Raw genomic sequence first — 20,514 nt, 5'->3', positions numbered from 1 at the left:
CCCATGGTAAATAGTGATCTTGTAATTTCATTTCCTCATGTACAAAATGTTACTTTTGCAAGAGCTTCAGCTATCATGTTTGAATAGTGGAAGTGGATGTAGCAGACTATAGGCAGTATAAAAATACTGTTTATCCTCAGTTAATGAGAAATAAACATTCCTTCTTTTGAGCCCATGTCATCATTGTAAAATATAGAAAAATATTTGCTCTAATATTAGGTAAATATTATAAAGTAGAGTAAGGTGTGACTCAGAAATGGATGGTACAATGGGTTATCATTTTCATTTCAAATTAGGGGTTTGTACAGACTTGGTAAAAGGATGGAAGTCTCCTCTTTCTGCTGAATGGGGGAATCTACATGCAATGAGGTTGGATGTTCTTACCCAGTTTCAACAGAGTGAGGATCCGCATCATTGAAGTGTCCACAACCTGGACATTGAACGGGCAATCTTTCTGATAACAGCAATAAAAATGGTAGGTTTTGGAAATGGAAAAGTTTACACTGATGCATTTGCAGATGTTCTTGAGAATGGGGCAAAGGTACAATGTTGGAGTAGAATGGAGGGAGCTGTATGGTGCAGCTGGCTGAGCTATTCATGTAGATGCTTGATGCTAACAAGAATGGAAGAAATGTTCCATTGTCCAGTGATAAGAACGTAAACATAAGAAATAGGTGTAGGAATAGACCATCTGGCACCGTGAACCTGCTCTGCCATTCAATTATGGCTGATATCCTACATCAACTCTAAATTTTCCCACCTGCTCCCGATATCCCTTGATTTCCTGAGAGATCAAAAATCTGTCTATCTCAGCCTTGAATATACTGTATGTTGAAGCATCCACAACCCTCTGGAGTAGAGAATTACAAGGATTCGCAACCTTCTGAGTGAAGAAGTTTCTCCTCACTTCAGTTTTAAAAGATCGACCCCTTATCCTGAAGCTGTGCCCCCATGTTCTAGATTCCCCAGTGAGGGGAGACAGCCACACAGTGAACCCTGTCAAGCCCCTTCAGAATCTTGCATGTTTCAATGAGATGACTTGTCATTCTTCTAAATGCCAGAGAGAATAGGCCCAAGTTACTCAGTTTGTCAACATCACAATTCTCCATATTATACTCCATCTACCACCTTGTTGCCCACTCTCTTAACCTGTCTACATCTCTATGCAGCCTCTTTGAGTCTCCTCACAGCTTACATTCCCACCTAGTTTTGTATCACCAGCAAACTTGGATGCATTACTATCGGTCTCTTTGTCCAAATTATTAATATAGATTGTAAATAGCTGAGGACCCAGCACCAATCCTTTTGGCACTCCACTAGTTGCAACCACGAACTTGAAAATGCCCTATTTATCTTTACTGTCTTCTTCCTGTCCATTAACCAATCCTCCATTCATGTTAATATATTACCCCCACTCCAGGAGCCCTTATCTTGTCTATTAACCTTTTGATTGGCACCTTATCAAATGCCTTTTGGAAATCCAAGTATACAACATCTACTCGCCCCTCAGCTTCATCGAACCTACTAGTTACATCTTCAATCAACTCTAATAAATTTGAGAAACACGATTTTCCTTTTGTAAAACTATGCTGACTTTGTTTGATTATATTATGACTTTATAAGTGTATTGTTAAGAATTCCTTCATAATAGATTCTAGCATTTTCCTGATGTTGGGCTAAAGGGCCTGTGGTTCCGTTTTCTCTCTCCCTTCTTTCTTGAACAGCTAACTTCCAATCCACTGAGAACATTGTGGAATCATAACCAGTGCATCCATTATCTCTACAGCTACCTCTTTTAGAAGCCTGGCATGTGGGCATCAGGTCCTGCTGATTTTTCAGCTTTTAGTCCCTTAAGTTTCTCCAATACATTTTCTCACCTGATATTAATTACCTTAAATTCCTCACACATTACTCCCTTAGTTACCCTTTATTTCTGGAATGTAATTTCTGTCTTCCACTTTGAAGACGAACACAAAATCTTTGTTCAATGCCTCTGCCTTTTCCTCATTCCCAATGATAATTTCTCTTGTCTCTGCCACCAAAGGGCCAACATTTACTTTAGCTACTCTCCTTTTAATATACTTGTAAAAGCTGTTCCTATCCATTTTTATATTCAAGAACACAAGAAATAGGAGCAGGAGTAGACCATATGGCCCATCGAGCCTGCTTCGCCATTCAAAACGCACATGGCTGATCTTAGGATTCAACTCCACCTTCCTGCCATTTGCCATATCCCTTGATTCCCTGATAGACGAAAAGTCTGTCTTTCCCAGCCTTAAATATATTCATTGATGGAGCATCCACCACCCTCTGGGATAGAGAATTCCAAAGATTCACAACCCTTTGAGTGAAGTAATTTCTCCTCATCTCAGTCCTAAATGATTGGCCCCTTATCCTGAGACTGTGCCCCCGTGTTTTAGATTCCCCGACCAGCGGAAACAATCTCTCAGTGTCTACCCTAACCAGCCCCTTTAGAATGTTATATGTTTTAATGAGAACATATCTCATTCTTCTAAACTTCAGAGAATACAGGCCCAATTTACTTAGTCTCTCATATTCTATTTTTTCCCATTTTATCAACTTTTTGGTGCCCCTTTGCTGGTTTCTAAAATTCTCCCAGCCCTCAGGCTTACTACGATTCTTTGCAACATTATAAGCCTCTTCTTTTTATCTTTAACTATTCTTAACTTACCAAGTAAGCCACAAATGGATATTTTTACTGAACTTTTGTTTTTTTTTAATGGAACTTATTTTTGTTGAACATATTGAATCTTTTTTTTAAATATTTCCCACTGTTTCTTTACTGCCATACCTTTTGGTCTATTTATCCAATCAGCCTTAGCCAGCTCTCCCCTCAAAGCTATGTAATTGACTTGTTTCCCCCCCTACCCCTGCTTTACTTGCTTAAAACCTATTAGATTTCTAACCTTTGCCAGTTCTGATGAAAGGTCACAGACCTGAAATGTTAACTCTGCTTCTCTCTCCAGAGATGCTGCCAGACCTGCTGAGTATTTCCAGCACTTTCTGTTTTTATTTCAGATTTCCAGCAACTGCAGTATTTGGTTTTATTTAAAGAGTTCTTAATGGTTTGCTAAGCTGCAAGAGATTTTAAGTACAAAGTCAGTATTTGATTATCACATCTCCTGCACAGCCAGAAAGCACCATATTTTCTGCACCATTAACCTTAGTTTAAAAATAAGTGGACATGAGTGAAAAGTGACATTGCCTGGAAGTACTAATGGTTACTCCTAATGTTCAGCACTACACTGGGGATTGCTATTGCCTCTCTCCCACAAATGAATTAACAAAAATTGATGTAAAATAGGATTCTTACTTATTAAACACTTTTTAAGAACATTATTGATGAATTCTTAACTTAAAAATATATTTTTCCCTAGGTCAGACCTGCAATTAGTGAGTTTAATGAAAGGGACGATTTTAAAGTACCACAACAGCAGTGCAATAAGTGAACATTATACGGAATTCTTCTCCCCAAGAGAATGAGTATAATGGCCATTGGAAGTGGAGTGGGAGTAGGGAGGGAGGACAACCCAGGAGTGCAAATGAAGTAAGTGCCTGGCTGATCCCAGGGTAGATCTTCTGGCTTAGTGGAGATGGAGGAGTGAGGTATATGCCATGCCATGGGATCAGATAAAGTGGAGGTGTACAGTTCTCCTGCTGATTGCGCAGAATGCCTCACAGAAGCCCAGTTTAATGTTAGAAATCTGACCTGACTCTATTCCCCAGTTAACATGGTGGTACTAACACCACTACCTAATGGAGAGTACCCTCATTGTAAGGATGAAACTTCTTCTTCACAAGCCCTTTATGATGGTCACTTCTATCAATGTTATCATGACTGGTATGTATCTGGGAAGGTGATTTGTAAGGGTAAAGCAAACTATTCCCACGTGTTGTTTCCCTCAGCATCTGATGCCGGGCCAACCTGGCAGTTATGTCTTTAGTCAGTGGTCATGCTACACGAGACACTTTTGGTGGTCGACATTGAAGTCCCCCACCCAGAGTACCTTTTGTGTCTTTAGTTCCCTCAGTGGTTCCTCCAAGTTTGTTCAATATTTATGTGGACTGATTCTTCAATTGAAGTGGGGGTTGTGGGGCTGGTGGGGGGTGGAGGGAGGGACTGGCGATGCTGGTTGGTGGCGATCAGCAGGATTTTTCCTTGGCTGTGGCCATGTTTGACCTGAAGACATGAAATTTTGTGAGGGCCAGAGTCACTGTTAAGGACTCCTCAGTCCACTCCCACCAGATGGTCTGCTACTGTGGTCCCACTGATGTCCAGGTCGGCTCATTTTGCTGGTGGTTCATAACATACCCAGCAATGGTGCTGTTCGTGGAAAGGTCAGACCGTGTGAGAATAACTGTATCAAGCTGTTGCTTGATTAAGTTGTAGAGCAGGAAGGACAGGTAAAAAGGAAAAGGAGGTGGTGTCGCACTAATAATAAGGGATGGGATCAGTACATTAGTAAGAGAGGATCTCAGATCGGAAGAACAAAATGTGAAATTTGTTTGGGTGGAGCAGCAAACATTGGTAGGGGTTATTTATAGGCCACCAAACAGTAATGGTAGTGTGGGGCATGGCATTAATCTGGAGATTAGAGAAGCATGTAGCATGGATAATACAGTAATCATGGTTTACTCGGTAAACCTAATGAGCACTAATGCTGTGGAGGATAGGTTTCTGGAGTGTGGTAGGGATGGTTTTCTAGAGCAGTATGTTGAGGAACTGACTAGAGAACAGACTATTTTAGATCTAGTATTATGTAATGAGAAAGGGCTATTTAATAATCTTGTTGTAAAAGAACCTTTAGGGATGAGTGACCATAATATGATAGAATTTTACATTATGTTTGAAAGTGAGGTAGTTCAATCTGAAGCCGGGGTGTTAAATTTGAACAAAGGAAATTATGAAGGTATAAGGGGCAAATTGGCTGAGATGGATTGGCAAAATACATTAAAAGGTATGATAGTACATAGGCAATGGATAGTCTTTAAAGAAATATTACATAGTTTACAGCAACTATACATCCCTTAAAGGCACAATAACCCCAAAGAAAAGGCAGTCAACTGTGGACAACAAAGAAAGTTAAGGATTGTATAAAATTAAAAGAAAAGGCCTATGAAGTTGCCAGAAATAGTAGTAAACCTGAGGATTGGGAGGATTTTCGAATACTGCAAAGAAGGATGAAGGAAGTGATAAAGAAAGGGAGAATAGAATATAAATGTAAGCTTGCAAAATATATAAAAATGGGCTGTAAAATCTTCTATAGATATGTATAAAGGAAACATTTGACTAGGACAAATGTGGGTCCATTACAGGAAGAGTCAGGGGAATTTATAATGGGGAATAGAGAAATGGCAGAGAAGCTAAATGATTACTTTGTGCCTGTCTTCACTGAGGAAGATACAAGAAATCTCCCAGAATTAGAGATCCAAGAGATTAGGGGGAATGAGGAATTGAAGGAAATTAGAATTAGTAAGAAGGTTGTATTGGAGAAATGAATGGGGCTGAAGGTTGATAAGTGCCCAGGACCTGATATCCTACATCCCAGAGTGTTGAAAGAGGTAGCGATGGAGATAGCGGATGCATTGATGACCATCTTCCAAAATTCTATAGATTTTGGAATGGTTCCTGCAGATTGGAAGGTCGCAAATGTCACCCCACTATTTAAGAAGGGAGGGAGAGAGAAAATAGGGAATTACCGACCTGTTAGCTTTATATCAGTCATTGGGAAAATGCTAGAATCTATTCTAAAGGATGTGATAAATGGTCACTTGGATAATAATGAGCTGATTGGGTATAGTCAGTATGGATTTATGAATGGGAAATCATGTTTGATGAACCTGTTGGAGTTTTTCGAGGATGTTACGAACACAATTGATAAAGGGGAGTCAGTGGACGTGGTATACTTAGATTTTCAGAAGGCTTTTGATAAAGTCGCCCACAGGAGGTTGGTTAGCAAAATTAAAGCACATGGGATAGGGGGTAATATACTGGCATGGATTAAGGATTGGTTAACAGGCAGAAAGCAAAGAGTAGGAATAAACGGGCCAGGTGGTCGAAGTTTCAGTGGGGGAGCATTTCGGGAACAGTGACCATAATTCCATAAGTTTTAAGGTACTTGTGGATAAGGATAAGAGTAGTCCTCGGGTGAAGGTGCTAAATTGGGGGAAGGCTAATTATAACAATATTAGGCAGGACTGAAGAATTTAGATTGGGGGCGGCTGTTTGAGGGTAAATCAACATCTGACATGTGGGAGTCTTTCAAACGTCAGCTGATTAGAATCCAGGACCAGCATGTTCCTGTGAGGAAGGAAGACAAGTTTGGCAAGTTTCGGGAAGCTTGGATAACGCGGGATATTGTGAGCCTCGGGTCACTGCTCCCGAAATGCTCCCCCACTGAAACTTCGACCACCTGGCCCGTTTATTCCTACTGTTTGCTTTCTGCCTGTTAACCAATCCTTAATCCATGCCAGTATATTACATGGATATTACAAAGAAAATGGAAGCATTTGTAAGGGCTGGAAGGCTAGGAACAGACGAAGCACTTGAGGAATATAAAGACAGTAGGAAGGAACTTAAGCAAGGAGTTAGGAGGGCTAAAAGGGGTCATGAAAAGTCATTGGCAAACAGGATTAAGGAAAATCCCAAGGCTTTTTATACATATATAAAGAGCAAGAGGGGAACCAGGGAAAGGGTTGGCCCACTCAAGGACAGAGATGGGAATCTATGTGTTGAGCCAGAGGAAATGGGTGAGGTGCTAAATGAGTACTTTGCATCAGTATTCACCAAAGAGAAGGACTTGGTGGATGATGAGCCTAGGGAAGGGAGTGCAGATAGTCTCAGTCATCTCATTATCAAAAAGGAGGAGTTGTTGGGTGTCTTGCAAAGCATTAAGGTAGATAAGTCCCCAGGGCCTGATGGGATCTACCCTAGAATACTGAGGGAGGCAAGGGAGGAAATTGCTGGGGCCTTGACAGAAATCTTTGCATCCTCATTGGCTACAGGTGAGGTCCCAGAGGACTGGAGAATAGCCAATGTTGTTCCTTTGTTTAAGAAGGGTGGCAAGGATAATACAGGAAATTATAGGCCGGTGAGCCTTACGTCAGTGGTAGGGAAACTATTAGAGAGGATTATTCAGGACAGGAGTTACTCCCATTTGGAAACGAACGAACTTATTAGCGAGAGACAGCATGATTTTGTGAAGGGGAGTTCATGTCTTACTAATTTGATTGAGTTTTTTGAGGAAGTGACGAAGATGATTGATGAAGGAAGGGCAGTGGATGTTATCTAAATGGACTTCAGTAAAGCCTTTGACAAGGTCCCGCATGGCAGACTGGTACAAAAGGTGAAGTCACACGGGATCAGAGGTGAGCTGGCAAGATGGATACAGAACTGGCTCGGTCATAGAAGACAGAGGGTATCAGCGGATGGGTGTTTTTCTGAATGGATGGATGTGACTAGTGGTGTTCCGCAGGGATCAGTGCTGGGACCTTTGCTGTTTGTAGTATATATAAATGATTTGGAGGAAAATGTAGCTGGTCTGATTAGTAAGTTTGCGAACGACACAAAGGTTGGTGGAGTTGCGGATAATGATGAGGATTGTCAGAGGATACAGCAGGATATAGATCGGTTGGAAACTTGGGCGGAGAAATGGCAGATGGAGTTTAATCCGGGCAAATGTGAGGTAATGCATTTTGGAAGGTCTAATGCAGGTGGGAGGTATACAGTAAATGGCAGAACCCTTCGGAGTATTGACAGGCAGATAGATCTGGGCGTACAGGTCCACAGGTCACTGAAAATGGCAACGCAGGTGGATAAGGTAGTCAAGAAGGCATACGGCATGCTTTCCTTCATCGGCCGGGGCATAGAGTATAAAAATTGGTAAGTCATGTTGCAGCTGTACAGAACCTTAGTTAGGCCACACTTAGAATATTGCGTGCAATTCTGGTCGCCACACTACCAGAAGGACATGGAGGCTTTGGAGAGGGTACAGAGGAGGTTTACCAGGATGTTGCCTGGTCTGGAGGGCATTAGCTATGAGGAGAGGTTGGAAAAACTTGGATTGTTTTCACTGGAACGACAGAGGTGGAGGGGCGACATGATAGAGGTTTACAAAGTTATGAGCGGCATGGACAGAGTGGATAGGCAGAAGCTTTTTCCCAGGGTGGAAGAGTCAGTTACTAAGGGACATAGGTTTAAGGTGCGAGGCGCAAAGTTTAGAGGGGATGTGCGAGGCAAGTTTTTTACACACAGGGTGGTGAGTGCCTGGAACTTGCTGCCAGGGGAGGTGGTGGAAGCAGATACGATAGCGATGTTTAAGAGACATCTTGATAAATACATGAATAGGAAGGGAATAGAGGGATATGGGCCCCGGAAGTGCAGAAGGTGTTAGTTTAGGCAGGCATCAAGATCGGCGCAGGCTTGGAGGGCCGAATGGCCTGTTCCTGTGCTGTACTGTTCTTTGTTCTTTGTTCTCACGTTGGCAGGCTGTGACTGGTGGGGTACCGCAGGGATCAGTGCTGGGGTCCCAGCTGTTCACAATATATATCAATGATTTGGCTGTGGGGACCAAATGCAATATTTCCAAGTTCGCGGATGACACAAAACTAGGTGGGAATGTGTATTGAGAGGAAGATGCAAAGCAGTTTCAAGGGGATTTGGACAGATTTAGTGAGTGGGCAAGAACGTGGCAGATGGAATATAATGTGGAAAATGTGAGGTTATCCACTTTGGTAGGAGGAATAGATGTGCAGAGTATTTCTTAAATGGTAAGAGATTAGAAAGTTGTTACGACCAGGTGAGAAGGAGATCTGGGGTTCCCTTTCAGCCTTCACCTGGTCTTACCGTAACAGGATTTAATTTTAAACACACTGTGTTTTTAGCTCCCCCTTGGTGAATCCTTGTTCACTGCTTTCTAATTTAAGGCAAAGAAACCAGCACAAACAGGCTTTCTTAGATTTAAAGAAGAAATGTCAAAATCTATTAAACTTAAACTCTAATTCGGTTAACGCCTATGGGATCCACGACGTGCCCACGTTAGCATGCATACGCGATACACACATGCAAATAGAGACAGAAAAGAGCAGAAGAAAAATAAAGTAGAAATGTTTGAGGCAATATCTGAAGAGTTTTTGTTACGGTTCTTCGAGCTCACTGTACCTTGATTGTAGATAGATCTTGATTTTTGTTGGGGCCCAGTATTCTTCTTAATCCTTGTTTGCTGTGGAAGACTTTTCTCTCTTGGGCTTCATGCGCCTTCAGTGGATTTAGAGGCTTGTGAGAAAGAGATAGGAGCAGGCAGACAGGAGAGGCTGTGGCAAGCCAGCCAGGAGAGATCTTCTCAGTCCAGGAGCAAACAGACACCATCAGTTCAAACTGTTTGTACAAATCAGAAAACCCAGATTGCCAAGCAGGTTAGTCATGTGACTAACTGGTCTGACCACATCTTGGATTGTATCACCTTCGCAGTCTGGAATACTTCTCTTACACACAATACCTGGTGATCAAGCTCCATTGTGGGTTGAATGTGTCAGGGAATGGTCCTTTGTCCTTCCAATCACCGTCTGTTAATATGCAAATGTCTTTTCCAGCCATGGCTGATCTGTTTAACAAGTCCTTTCTTCACTCCAGTAACAGTTTAAAATCAATGTTCATGACAAAATTAATGTGCCTCATTCTTTGCAGTTGGGGGCCGTGCATGACAAAGTGTGGATGTACAAAGGGACCTGGGTGTCCTTGTTAATAAGCCAATGAAAGCTAACATGCAGGTGTATCAAGCAATTAGGAAGGCTAATGGTATCTTACCCTTTATTGCAAGAGGATTTGAGTACAGGAATAGCGAAGTCGTGTTTCAATTGTGTAGAACCTTGGTTAGACCCCACCTGGAGTACTGTGTGTAGTTTTGGTCACCTTACCTTAGGAAGGATATTATTGCCATAGAGGGAGTGCAACTAAGGTTCACCAGACTTGTTCCCAGGATGGCAGGACTGTCCGATGAAGAGAAATTGGGGAAACTGGGCCTGTATTCTCCAGAGTTTCAAAGAATGAGAGGTAATCTCATTGAAACCTACAAAATACTTAAAGGGATAGACAGGGTAGATGCAAGGAAGATGTTTCCTCTGGTTGGGGAGTCAAGAACCAGGGGACACAATTTCAAAATAAGGGGGAAGCCACTTAGGACCGAGATGAGGAAACATTTCTTTACTTAGAGGGTTGTGAATCTTTGGAATTCTCTACCCCAGTGGGCTGTGGAAGCTCAGTCATTGAGTATGTTTAAAACAGAGATTGACAGATTTCTAAATACAAATGACATAAGGAGATATGAGGATAGTGTGGGAAAAAGGCGTTGAAGTGGATGATCAGCCAATATCATATTGAATGGCAGGGCAGGCTCGTAGGCCTGAATGGCCTACTGCTGCTGCTATGTTCCTATGTTCCTAACAACTCTCCCAGTTTGGATGCCAGAGCCTCAGTGTTTTATACTGTTTCTGTTAATGCTGAGAAACTACTGGCATGGCGAAAGAAACAAAGAAGTACAGGAAGACTTTGTTCACTATTGCCCAATCCTGTGTAAACAAACCTGCTGATATATAGCCTGAAATCTTTTGTTTCTGTTTAAATTTATGAGAACCCCAGAGAGTTGAATTAATTACATTTAATAATTCATGGACGCTTTAATAGGGGGGCGGTAGCATAGCAGTGATATTACTGGACTAGTAATCCTGAGGCCTGGACTAATGCTCCAGAGACATGGAGGAATTTAAATTCAATTAATTAATATATCTGGAATAAAATGCTAGTCTCATTAGTAATGATCATGAAACTGTCCTCTGAAACGGCCTAACAAACTGCTAGAGAAAAGTTAAATAAGAATAAAACCGGGCAGCCCACCTGGCATCAACCTAGGCACCTGAAATGACAAAGGCAGGCCCTGCGCAGTCGACCCTGTAAAGTATCTACTAACATCTGGGGACATGCCAAAATTGGGAAAGCTGCCCCACAAGCTAGTCAAACAACAGCCTGACAAAGTCATACACAGTGAATCACACCTTACAGCCAATATCTCAGATTCCTCCATCACCATTTCCGGGTACGTCCTGTCCCAACAGCAAGACAGACCCACTGGAGATGGCAGCAAAATGGTATACTGTCGAGATGGAGTAGCCCTGGGCGTACTCAACATTGATTCTGGGCCCCATGAAGTTTCAGGACATAAGGTCAAACACAGGCAAGGAAACTACCTGCTGATTACCACCTAAAGCCCTTCTTCAGCTGGTAAATCAGTACTTCTCCAGGTTGAACATCATGTGGGAGAAGCACTGTGGGTAGCAAAGGCACAGAATGTACTCTGGGTGAGGGACTTCAGTGTCCATCACCAAGAGTGGCTCAGTAGCACCACTACTGACCAAGCTGGCCAAGTCCTGAAGGACACGTCTGCCAGACTGGGCTTGCGGTGAGAAAACCAACAAAACGAAAAAAGCTACTTGACCTCATCCTCATCAATCTACCTGCCTCAGATGCATCCGTCTCTGAAATTGTTGGTAGAAGTGATTACCGTACAGTCCTTGTGGAGATGAAGTCCCGTCTTCAGACTGAGGACACCCTCCATTGTGTTGTGTGGCACTAGCACTGTGCTAAATGGGAAAGATTCAGAACAGATCTACCATTACAAAACTGGGCATTCATGAGGCACTGTGGGCCATCATCAGCAGCAGAATTGTATTCACCCACAATATGTAGCCTCATGGACCAGCATATCCCACACTCTACCACTCCAATCAAGAACATAAGCATATAAAAAATAGGAGCAGGAGTAGGCCATTCGGCCCCAAGAGCCTGCTGTTCCATTTAATAAGAGCATAGCTGATCTGATTGTGCCCTTAAATCCACTTTCCTGCCCACATAACCCTTGATTCCCTTGTAGGTCAAAAATCTGTCTAACTCAGCCTTGAATATATTCAATGACCCAGCCTCCACTGCTTTCTGAGGAAGAGAATTCCAAAGATTAACAACCCTCTGAGAGAAGAAATTCCTCCTCATCTCCATCTTAAAAGGGAGAATCTTAATTTTATAACTGTGTCCCCTAGTTCTAGATTCCCCCACGAGGGGCAAGATCCTCTCAGCCTCTACCCTGTCAAGCCTCCTTAGAATCTTATATGTTTTAATAAGATCACCTCTCAATCTTCTAAACTCCAATGAGTATAGATCCAACCTGCTTAATCTTTCCTCATAAGACAACCCCTTCATCCCAGGAATCAGCCTAGTGAACCTTCTCTGAACTCCTTCCAATGCAAGTAAGGAGACCAAAACTGTACATAATACTCTAGATGTGGTTTCACTAATGCCCTGTACGGTTGTAGCAAGACTTTGCTACTTTTATACTCCATCCCCCTTGCAATAAATGCTAACATACAATTTGCCTTCCTAATTACTGTTGAATGCTAAGCTTTTTTGTTACATGTATTAAGGACACTCAGATCCCTCTGTACCACAGCATTCTGCAGTCTCTCTTCATGTAAATAATATTCTGCTTTTTCTATTCCAGTCAAAGTAGACAACCTCACATTTTCCTACATTATACTCCATTTGCCAAATTTCTACCAACTCACTTAACCAATCTATATCTCTTTGCAGATAGTTTGGGGGGAATTTTATGGGGCCTGCAAGAGCTGCTTTTGTGGCAGATGGGGTGATTTAATTAAGTATGAGCTGATATTTTGCATTTCCAGTGGCATTATTTTTTAACTAAAGTCAGGGGCGTGTTTGTGGTGGGTCGGTGTTCACCCCATCCTGTGGCAGGTTCCAGCTTTCCATACATTTGCAAAGCAAGAATACGCATTACCTTATAATTATTTCAAATTAAGTCCTACCTGCCAGATTAAGTCAGTGGCGCACAAGAATCTTGTGGCACCCAGTTCACATTCGTTTAAAGGCTTTGTGCAGTTGTGTCTGAGGTCAGTGGTTTATATTCTTGAACTCTTCGGCATACAGAAGGCCAACATTGGAATGGAGGTTAGACTCCAAGCTCGGGACCAACAAGGGCGATTACTTTGTGGAGAGGCGGGGAAGACATGGGTGGGGGGGGAGGTGGGTGGGGGACGTGGTGTACAGGCTGGGGTCATGGGTGGTTGGAGGTGTGAGGGAGGGTAGCCAGGGAGGCCACAGGCTGGAGTCTCGGGTGGGTGGAGGTGGAGGTCAGTTAACTGGGGAGCACACAAATTGGGGTCTCGGGTGGGTGAAAGTGCTGGGGAGGGAGTTGTTTAGTGTCTTGGGTGTGTACTAGATGTTACTGCTGCTGTTGTGGTGCTCATACCCAGAGTACTGGCTGGCGGAGGGAATGGTCACAAGTAACGGGGACAGTTGGATTTGGTAGGGGGGAAGGTCAAGACTTAGGGTTGGGTATTCTATTGAATCATAGGGAGGTGAACGAGACTCAGCAATTACATTGAAGTGGATAACTGAAGGATCAAGGGTGAGGGTGGGTATATCGATGATGACGAGTTTAGGAATTGGGGGAGAGATAGCACATACAAGTTAACTATGATCCAGCCCAAGGTAATGGGGGCAGTTCAAGGGTCACAGAGGGAAGGTGTAAGATAACGTTGGGTGGGCCAAGGGTGATGGGTGCAGGCTGGAAGGTGGCAGGAGGTGGAGAAACGCGCTTCTATTGTAACACGCACCATTTTTCCAAATGATACTGGAAACCATCAAGGATAGAAAATCGGTTGGGAGGAGACCAATGATGGGTGGGTGCATTTCAGGCTGGGTGCAACGTTAGGTGCATAAAAGCTACCTGCTTATTACTTCAATGTTAGAGTTCCGTGGCAAAACAGGGGTGATTTTTAATACTGGTCTCATTGTAATAATTGCAAAGCTGCAAAGTCATGGGTTTCATACACCCAATGGGCTGGATTTTATAAGCTGCTTCAAAAATGGCGGCCTGCCTGTGCGGGCTGCACGCCAAACAGCCACTGCGATCTCAAGCGCAGCAGCTCATTTAAATAGCCGGGGCGGGCGGCCTCCGCCGCGATCAGGTGGAGGAGACGGGCTGTCCCTCACCGGCAATGGCATCAGCTGCCAGTGCGCAGGCGCTGATGCCATTTTTAAACGTCTGTTAGCCCTACCGGCTTATTTAAATATTTAAAGATAGATTGAATTAAATTAAATAAATACATTTCTTTTGCCCCTCTCCCACCCTCCCATAACAGTCAATTAATTGCCCTTTGCCCTCCCAAAACACCTTTACCATCTGACCTTCTTTCCCCAAACTGCACAAACTTTAAGCCACAACCCTTCCTACCATCCCCTACACCTAAAACGTTAATTTGACCTTGTTCCCCCCACACACACTGATAAACTTACCTCCTCCCCTTTCCCCACCAGTGTTGTGCCTCGTTTCCCTGGACAGGGATCCGAAGGCATGGGAGTGCCAGCCGCCAGGCCGAAGATCACAGCGGGCCATCAAGAGGAAGCGTGAGTATAGTTAAGTTAATTATTTTAATTGATTTGACAATTCGAATTGTAATCCCATCGTCCAGTGGCAGAGAGGCCGCCACGGAGCCTCGCTGCCACCGGGAGGATCGGGCCGGGCCCTGCCAGCGTTGAGGTTGGTGGTGGGCCTCATCTGGGGCCACCTTCAGGCACCCCCCACCACAGATCACGAAGTTGAGGGCTCCTTAAAATCCAGCCATATATTTCTGCTACCTCGGGAAGAAGAACAGAGGATGCAAAGGAGGACGGCTCTTACATAGAATCATAGAGTCATAGAGTTAAACTGCACAGAAACAGGCCCTTCAGCCATCAAGCACCTATCTATTCTAATCCCATTTCCCAGCACTTGGCCCATAGCCTTGTATGCTATGGTGTTTCAAGTGCTCATCTAAATACTTCTTAAATGTTGTGAGGGTTCTCCAGGCATGCAATGTGGAATGATTTATAGGCATGGCATTAATGGTGCTTTGAAGAATGACGTCAGGTTCCACCAATGAAAATCTGTCACTGCTGCATGATCACATGTGTCTTGCATGCTCGCTGCCGGAACAGTAATTTACATTTGTAATCGTGTAGGAAACAGCAAAAAGGCGGAAGCGGATGTGCCGCCAACTTCTGGTTCTGCCATCGGAAACGCAGCGAGACGCATAAAATACCGCCCTTTGTATCCTCCTCACAACTTGCTTTCCTTTCTTGCTAACAAATGGAGGAAAGTTGCTATAGGAGATGCTAAGCGATCACACAACCAACGGATCAGATCAAAGCTCTGCAGTCCTACCACATCCTGTCGCGAATGGTGGTGGACAATTAAGTAACTAACAGGAGGAGGAAGCTCCACAAATATCCCCATCCTCAATGATAGGGGAACCCAGCATGTCAGTGCAAATGACAAGTCTGAAGTATTTGCAACTATCTTCAGCCAGAAGTGCTGAGTGGATGATCCATCTCGGTCTCCTGTTGAGGTCCCCACCATCATAGATGTCAGTCTTAAGACAATTGATTCACTCCATGTGATATCAAGAAATGGCTGAAGGCACTGGATACTGAAAATGCTATGGGCCCTGTCAACATCCCTGGCTGTAGTACTTAAGACTGGTGCTCCAGATCTAGCCACGCCTTTGGCCAATCTGTTCCAATACAGCTACAACACTGGCATTGATCTGACAATGTGAAAAAATTGCCCAGGTATGTCCTGTGCACAAAAAGCAGGACAAATCCAGTCCAACCAATTATTGCCCCATCAGTCTACTCTTAATCATCAGCATAATTGTGGAAGGTGTCGTCAACAGTGCTATCAAGCGGCACTTACTCAACAACAACCTGCTCACTGATGCTTAGCTTGGGTTCCGTCAGGGCCACTCAGTTTCAAACCTCATTATAGCCTTGGTCCAAATATGGATAAAAGTGCTAAATTCCAGAAGTGAGATGAGAGTGACTGCCCTTGACACCAAGGCAGCATTTGACCAAGTGTGGCATCAAGGAGCCCTAACAAAATTGAAGTCAATGCAAATCGGGGAGTAAACAACACTGGTTGGAGTCATACCTAAGGATGATGGTTGTGGTTGTTGGAGGCCAATCATCTCATCCCTAGGATATCGCTGCAGGAGTTCCCCTGGCTAGTGTCCTATGCCCAACCATCTTCAGCTGTTTCATCAATGACCTTCCCTCCATCATAAGGTCAGAAGTGGGGATGTTTTCTAATGATTGCACAGTGTTCAGTACCAATTGGAACTCCTTAGATGTTGAAGCAGTCTGTGCCCGTATGCAGCAAGACCTGAACAACATTCGGGCTTGGGCTGATGAGTGACATGTCACATTCATGGCACTATTTCCAATGCTGGAAAGTGGGATTAGGCTGGGTGGCTCATTTTTTGGCTGTCACAGACACAATGGGCCAAGTGGCCTTTCTCTGTGCCGTAAATTTTCTATGTTTCTATGTTTCACACAAGAGCCAGGTAATGACCATCTCCAACAAAAGAGAATCTAACCATCTCTCCTTGACATTCAACAGCACTACCATCCCTGAATTCCGCACCCCCCCCCCCATCAACATCTTGGGGGTTACCATTGACCTGAAGCTTAATTGGACCAGCCACATAACTACTTTGGCTACAAAAGCAGGTCAGAGGCTGGGAACTCTGTGGCAAGTAAGTCACCACCTGACTCTTCAAAGTCTGTTCACCATCTACAAGGCACAAGTCAGGAGTGTGATGGAATACTCTTCACTTGCCTGGATGGGTGTAGCTCCAACAACACTCAAGAAGCTTGACACCATCCAGCAAAAGCAGCCCGCTTGATTGGCAACCCATCCACCACCTTAAACATACAACTCCCTTCACCACTGGTACATATAAATACCAGTGTGTACCATGGGCAAGATGCACTGAAGCAACTTGCCAAGACTCCTTTGACAGTACCTTCCAAACCTGCGACCTTTACCACCTAGAAGAATAAGGGTAGTAGATGCATGGGAACACCATCACCTTTACGTTCCTCTCCAAGTCACACACCATCCTGACTTGGAACTATATCCCCATTCCTTCATTGTCGCTGGGCCAAAATCCTGGAACTCCCTTCCTAAGAGAACTGTGAGCATACCTGCACCCCAAAGACTGCAGAGGTTCAAGAAGGTGGCTCACCATCACCTTCTCAAAGGCAATTAGGGATGGGCAATAGATGCTGGCCTAGCCAGTGACTGTCACATCCCAAGAACGAAAAAAAAAACTGATGCTAGACATGAATTCTAGTTAGAAATTAGACTATAATAACTTATATGGAAAACAAATACTACCATATCACTGATTGAAATGAACAAATTCCATATTACTTATTTTTGATATTAATAGGTGTCACATTTGCTGCTTTTTCATAGTAGAAATTATAATCATGGGCAACAGTTCAGTTCATTATCAGTAATGAAAATTACTTTCATATCGTGCCACCAGAGATATATGCTGTGAAATTCATTTCATTTCTAGCAGTGCTATGCAACAATAACTTGATTCCCCAGGGGCAGGCTGTGTCACGGACTGCTACCTGTGCAGCCCATGCGGTGTCCATCTTTGATACGAGCACACTCAGCTGCATTCCCTGCATGTACTCAAACACGTGGAAAGGGTGCCATCCTGACATCACACAGCCTAAAATGCTGATATAAACACCAGAAACCAAAAATTGGACAAAGCAGGTCCTGGAAACACCTGTGTTGTCGACTTTGAAAAGAAGAAGCATGAAGCAGCAAGATGAGTCCTGCAACAGCATTCCTGAAAGATCCAGGCACCCTGGTTGCAGATAAGTAAAATCTATGGAACTTTTTCAACTGGAAAGTGTCTGAAAATAGTCTGGAGTGCTGTTGGAGATGTTTTGGTACATTTGCCAGAGAATGTTGCTGCATCCTCACAGGAATGGCAGAGGAGTAGGTGACCTGTCCACACAAAGGCTGCAACGGTTATGGAGGCAGCAATAGCTGTGATCTGGCAAACAATCCATTTTTTATCCCTGGCCTGCTTGCAGCCGACTCACACCCAGTGACTCACCATGTGTTGATCCCAACTCTATGCTAGCCTCCAATCTACATGCGGTGCCAGCATCTGAGCTGGTGGCTGCGAGTGACACATCAAGTGACTGGGCCTCCTCATCGCTGTTCTGTTATTCTCTCCCTTCTGGGGCTTCTGCGCCTGGACAGGCAGCAGTCCTTGGGTGTCCGAAAACAGAAACTGAAAAGGGGAGGTTGGTGTGAGCAAGTGGGGTGGGGTGGAAAGCAAGAGGTCCATGGTCTCAACATCAGCAGCTTGCTTATCATGCCAGATAGCAGAATGAGGATGTGCTGCAAGTTGAAAAGGGGCACAGTGGCGCAGTGGTTAGCACTGCAGCCTCACAGCTCCAGGGACCCGGGTTCAGTTCTGGGTACTGCCTGTGCGGAGTTTGCAAGTTCTCCCTGTGACCGCGTGGGTTTTCGCCGGGTGCTCCGGTTTCCTCCCACAGCCAAAGACTTGCAGGTTGATAGGTAAATTGGCCATTGTAAATTGCCCCTAGTGTAGGTAGGTGGTAGGGAATATGGGATTACTGTAGGGTTAGTACAAATGGGTGGTTGTTGGTCGGCACAGACTCGGTGGGCCGAAGGGCCTGTTTCAGTGCTGTATCTCTAAATAAATAAAAAATAAATAAATAAAGCTGGCAGTTGCCATCATTTTCAATGTTATCACTGACATCAGTTGCTGCAAACTCTACCACAGAGGGCACCATGATGCAGAGAGCCATGCCCACTGTAGGGCTCAAGAGATGCAGGTGTCCTTGTCCCCCACTGGCTCTGCTCTGCTTCCTTCTATTGTGTGTGTCACCTTGTCCTGCAAGAGAGAGGGCAGAATGTCAGTAGTTGCATAGCACTGAGTTTGGATGATATGCTTGCCAATGCTGAGTAGCTGGAGGTATGTGGAGGCAGTGAGAGGTGTATGAGGGTAAGGTAGAAGTTCTGGATGTTAGGCATGAGTCCTCAATACATGGGAGTGCTGGGGTGTGGTGAGTAGGAGATGTCATGTGACGATGCATTCACTGATTCACTACCGCGTGAGGTTATTAGACCTCTTGTGGCACTTCTAATTTTTTAATTTTTTTATTTAGAGATACAGCACTGAAACAGGCCCTTCAGCCCACCGAGTCTGTGCCGACCATCAACCACCCATTGATACTAATCCTACACTAATTCCATATTCCTACCACATCCCCACCTGTCCCTATATTTCCCTACCAACTACCTATACTAGGGGCAATTTATAATGGCCAATTTACCTATCAACCTGCAAGTCTTTGGCATGTGGGAGGAAACCGGAGCACCCGGAGGAAACCCACGCAGACGCAGGGGGAACTTGCAAACTCCGCACAGGCAGGTTCTTGGGTCCAGACTCCAGAGGTTGACCTTCCTGCTTACCTACTCCCCTCCCTTCTGAGGGTGGTTCTTGTGGGTCTCCTTGCCCTCCACAGGACCATGGTGTCTCTCCTCCCATCCACCAGCACCACTAATGTCTCCAGTACCATATCCGTCAATCTAAATCCCTCTGTGTGCCTTGATGTTCACTTTGCATTAATTTCCATTGCAGCAATCTTTTTTCCATTTTTAAGAAAAAAGGTAGGCTGCATGAACCACATGGTTGGCAAACAATGCTGCCAGCACCCTCTGCTGTCTGCAAAGCTTGCCGATAGCTTTGAGAAGAGGAGACCAGCACCGAAGGTGAAAGTAGTTGCACTGAAACCATGCAGATGAGATAGATTGACGGATTTTGTGCCTTACCCACCTTGATCTGAACAGGCGCGGGCACATCACAAATTGCGGCCCCTGCGCCCAGAAATCAGGGCAGGTGAATTTCTAGCTTAAAGTTTTAATGCACCATAGTAAATTTTCATATCAAAGTTTAAAACTGATCACTTAGATCAGGGTTGTCCAACATACGGCCCGTGGGCCGGGATCCGGCCCGCCAAAGATTCCCATCCGGTTCACGGATATAAACTGCACCCAGGCCATTCCTCATCCTCACCAGAGGTCCGTGACTGGAGATGAGAAATTTTCCATTGTCAGACCAGCTATTAAAAAAGATATCAAATCAGTTTCACAGCTTACAGGTGCTGACATTGGGAACAGTGGTTTCCCAACTTCGGGCAGATCCGGGGTTTTCCAGCAGGTTCCGACTTTAAAAAAAAAGCCGCCAGATAACCCTGAATCTGCCCGAAGTGGGAAACCGCTGTTCCTGATGTCAGCACCTGTCAGTTGTGAAATTGACTTGAGATCTTTTAAAAAAACTGACCAACCATCTGCTGAGCGTTCCCGCTCTCTGAAACTGTCAGAGAGAGAGAGGAAGAGGGAGGAGGGGGGACAGAGAGAGAGAAGGGGGGACAGTGAGAGAGAGAAGGGGGTCAGAGAGAGAGAGAAGTGGAGACAGAAAGAGAAAAGGGGGATGGGGGGAGACACAGAAAGCGAGGACGACACAGAGGGGGGACACGGAGAGAGA

General features: G+C 44.4%; 1 protein-coding gene across 4 annotated transcripts in view; it reads left to right on the top strand.

Annotated features, from left to right (window-relative positions):
- Positions 1-20,514, top strand: part of dnah5 (dynein, axonemal, heavy chain 5) — a 610,401-nt gene that overhangs the window by 63,408 nt on the left and 526,479 nt on the right. For 3 of the 4 annotated variants that reach the window (XM_068058843.1, XM_068058824.1, XM_068058853.1), the window contains exon 2: positions 14,405-14,494. The exons of the other annotated variant lie outside the window; for it this stretch is intronic. In XM_068058843.1, the coding sequence (XP_067914944.1) occupies positions 14,405-14,494 (90 nt within the window). The remainder of the gene's footprint in view (positions 1-14,404; positions 14,495-20,514) is intronic. 4 annotated transcript variants of the gene reach the window in all.

This window comes from Heterodontus francisci, chromosome 2 (assembly GCF_036365525.1).
Source record: "Heterodontus francisci isolate sHetFra1 chromosome 2, sHetFra1.hap1, whole genome shotgun sequence".
In the NCBI taxonomy this organism is placed as follows: Eukaryota; Metazoa; Chordata; class Chondrichthyes; order Heterodontiformes; family Heterodontidae; genus Heterodontus; species Heterodontus francisci.
This window is presented reverse-complemented; position numbering and strand designations above follow the sequence as displayed.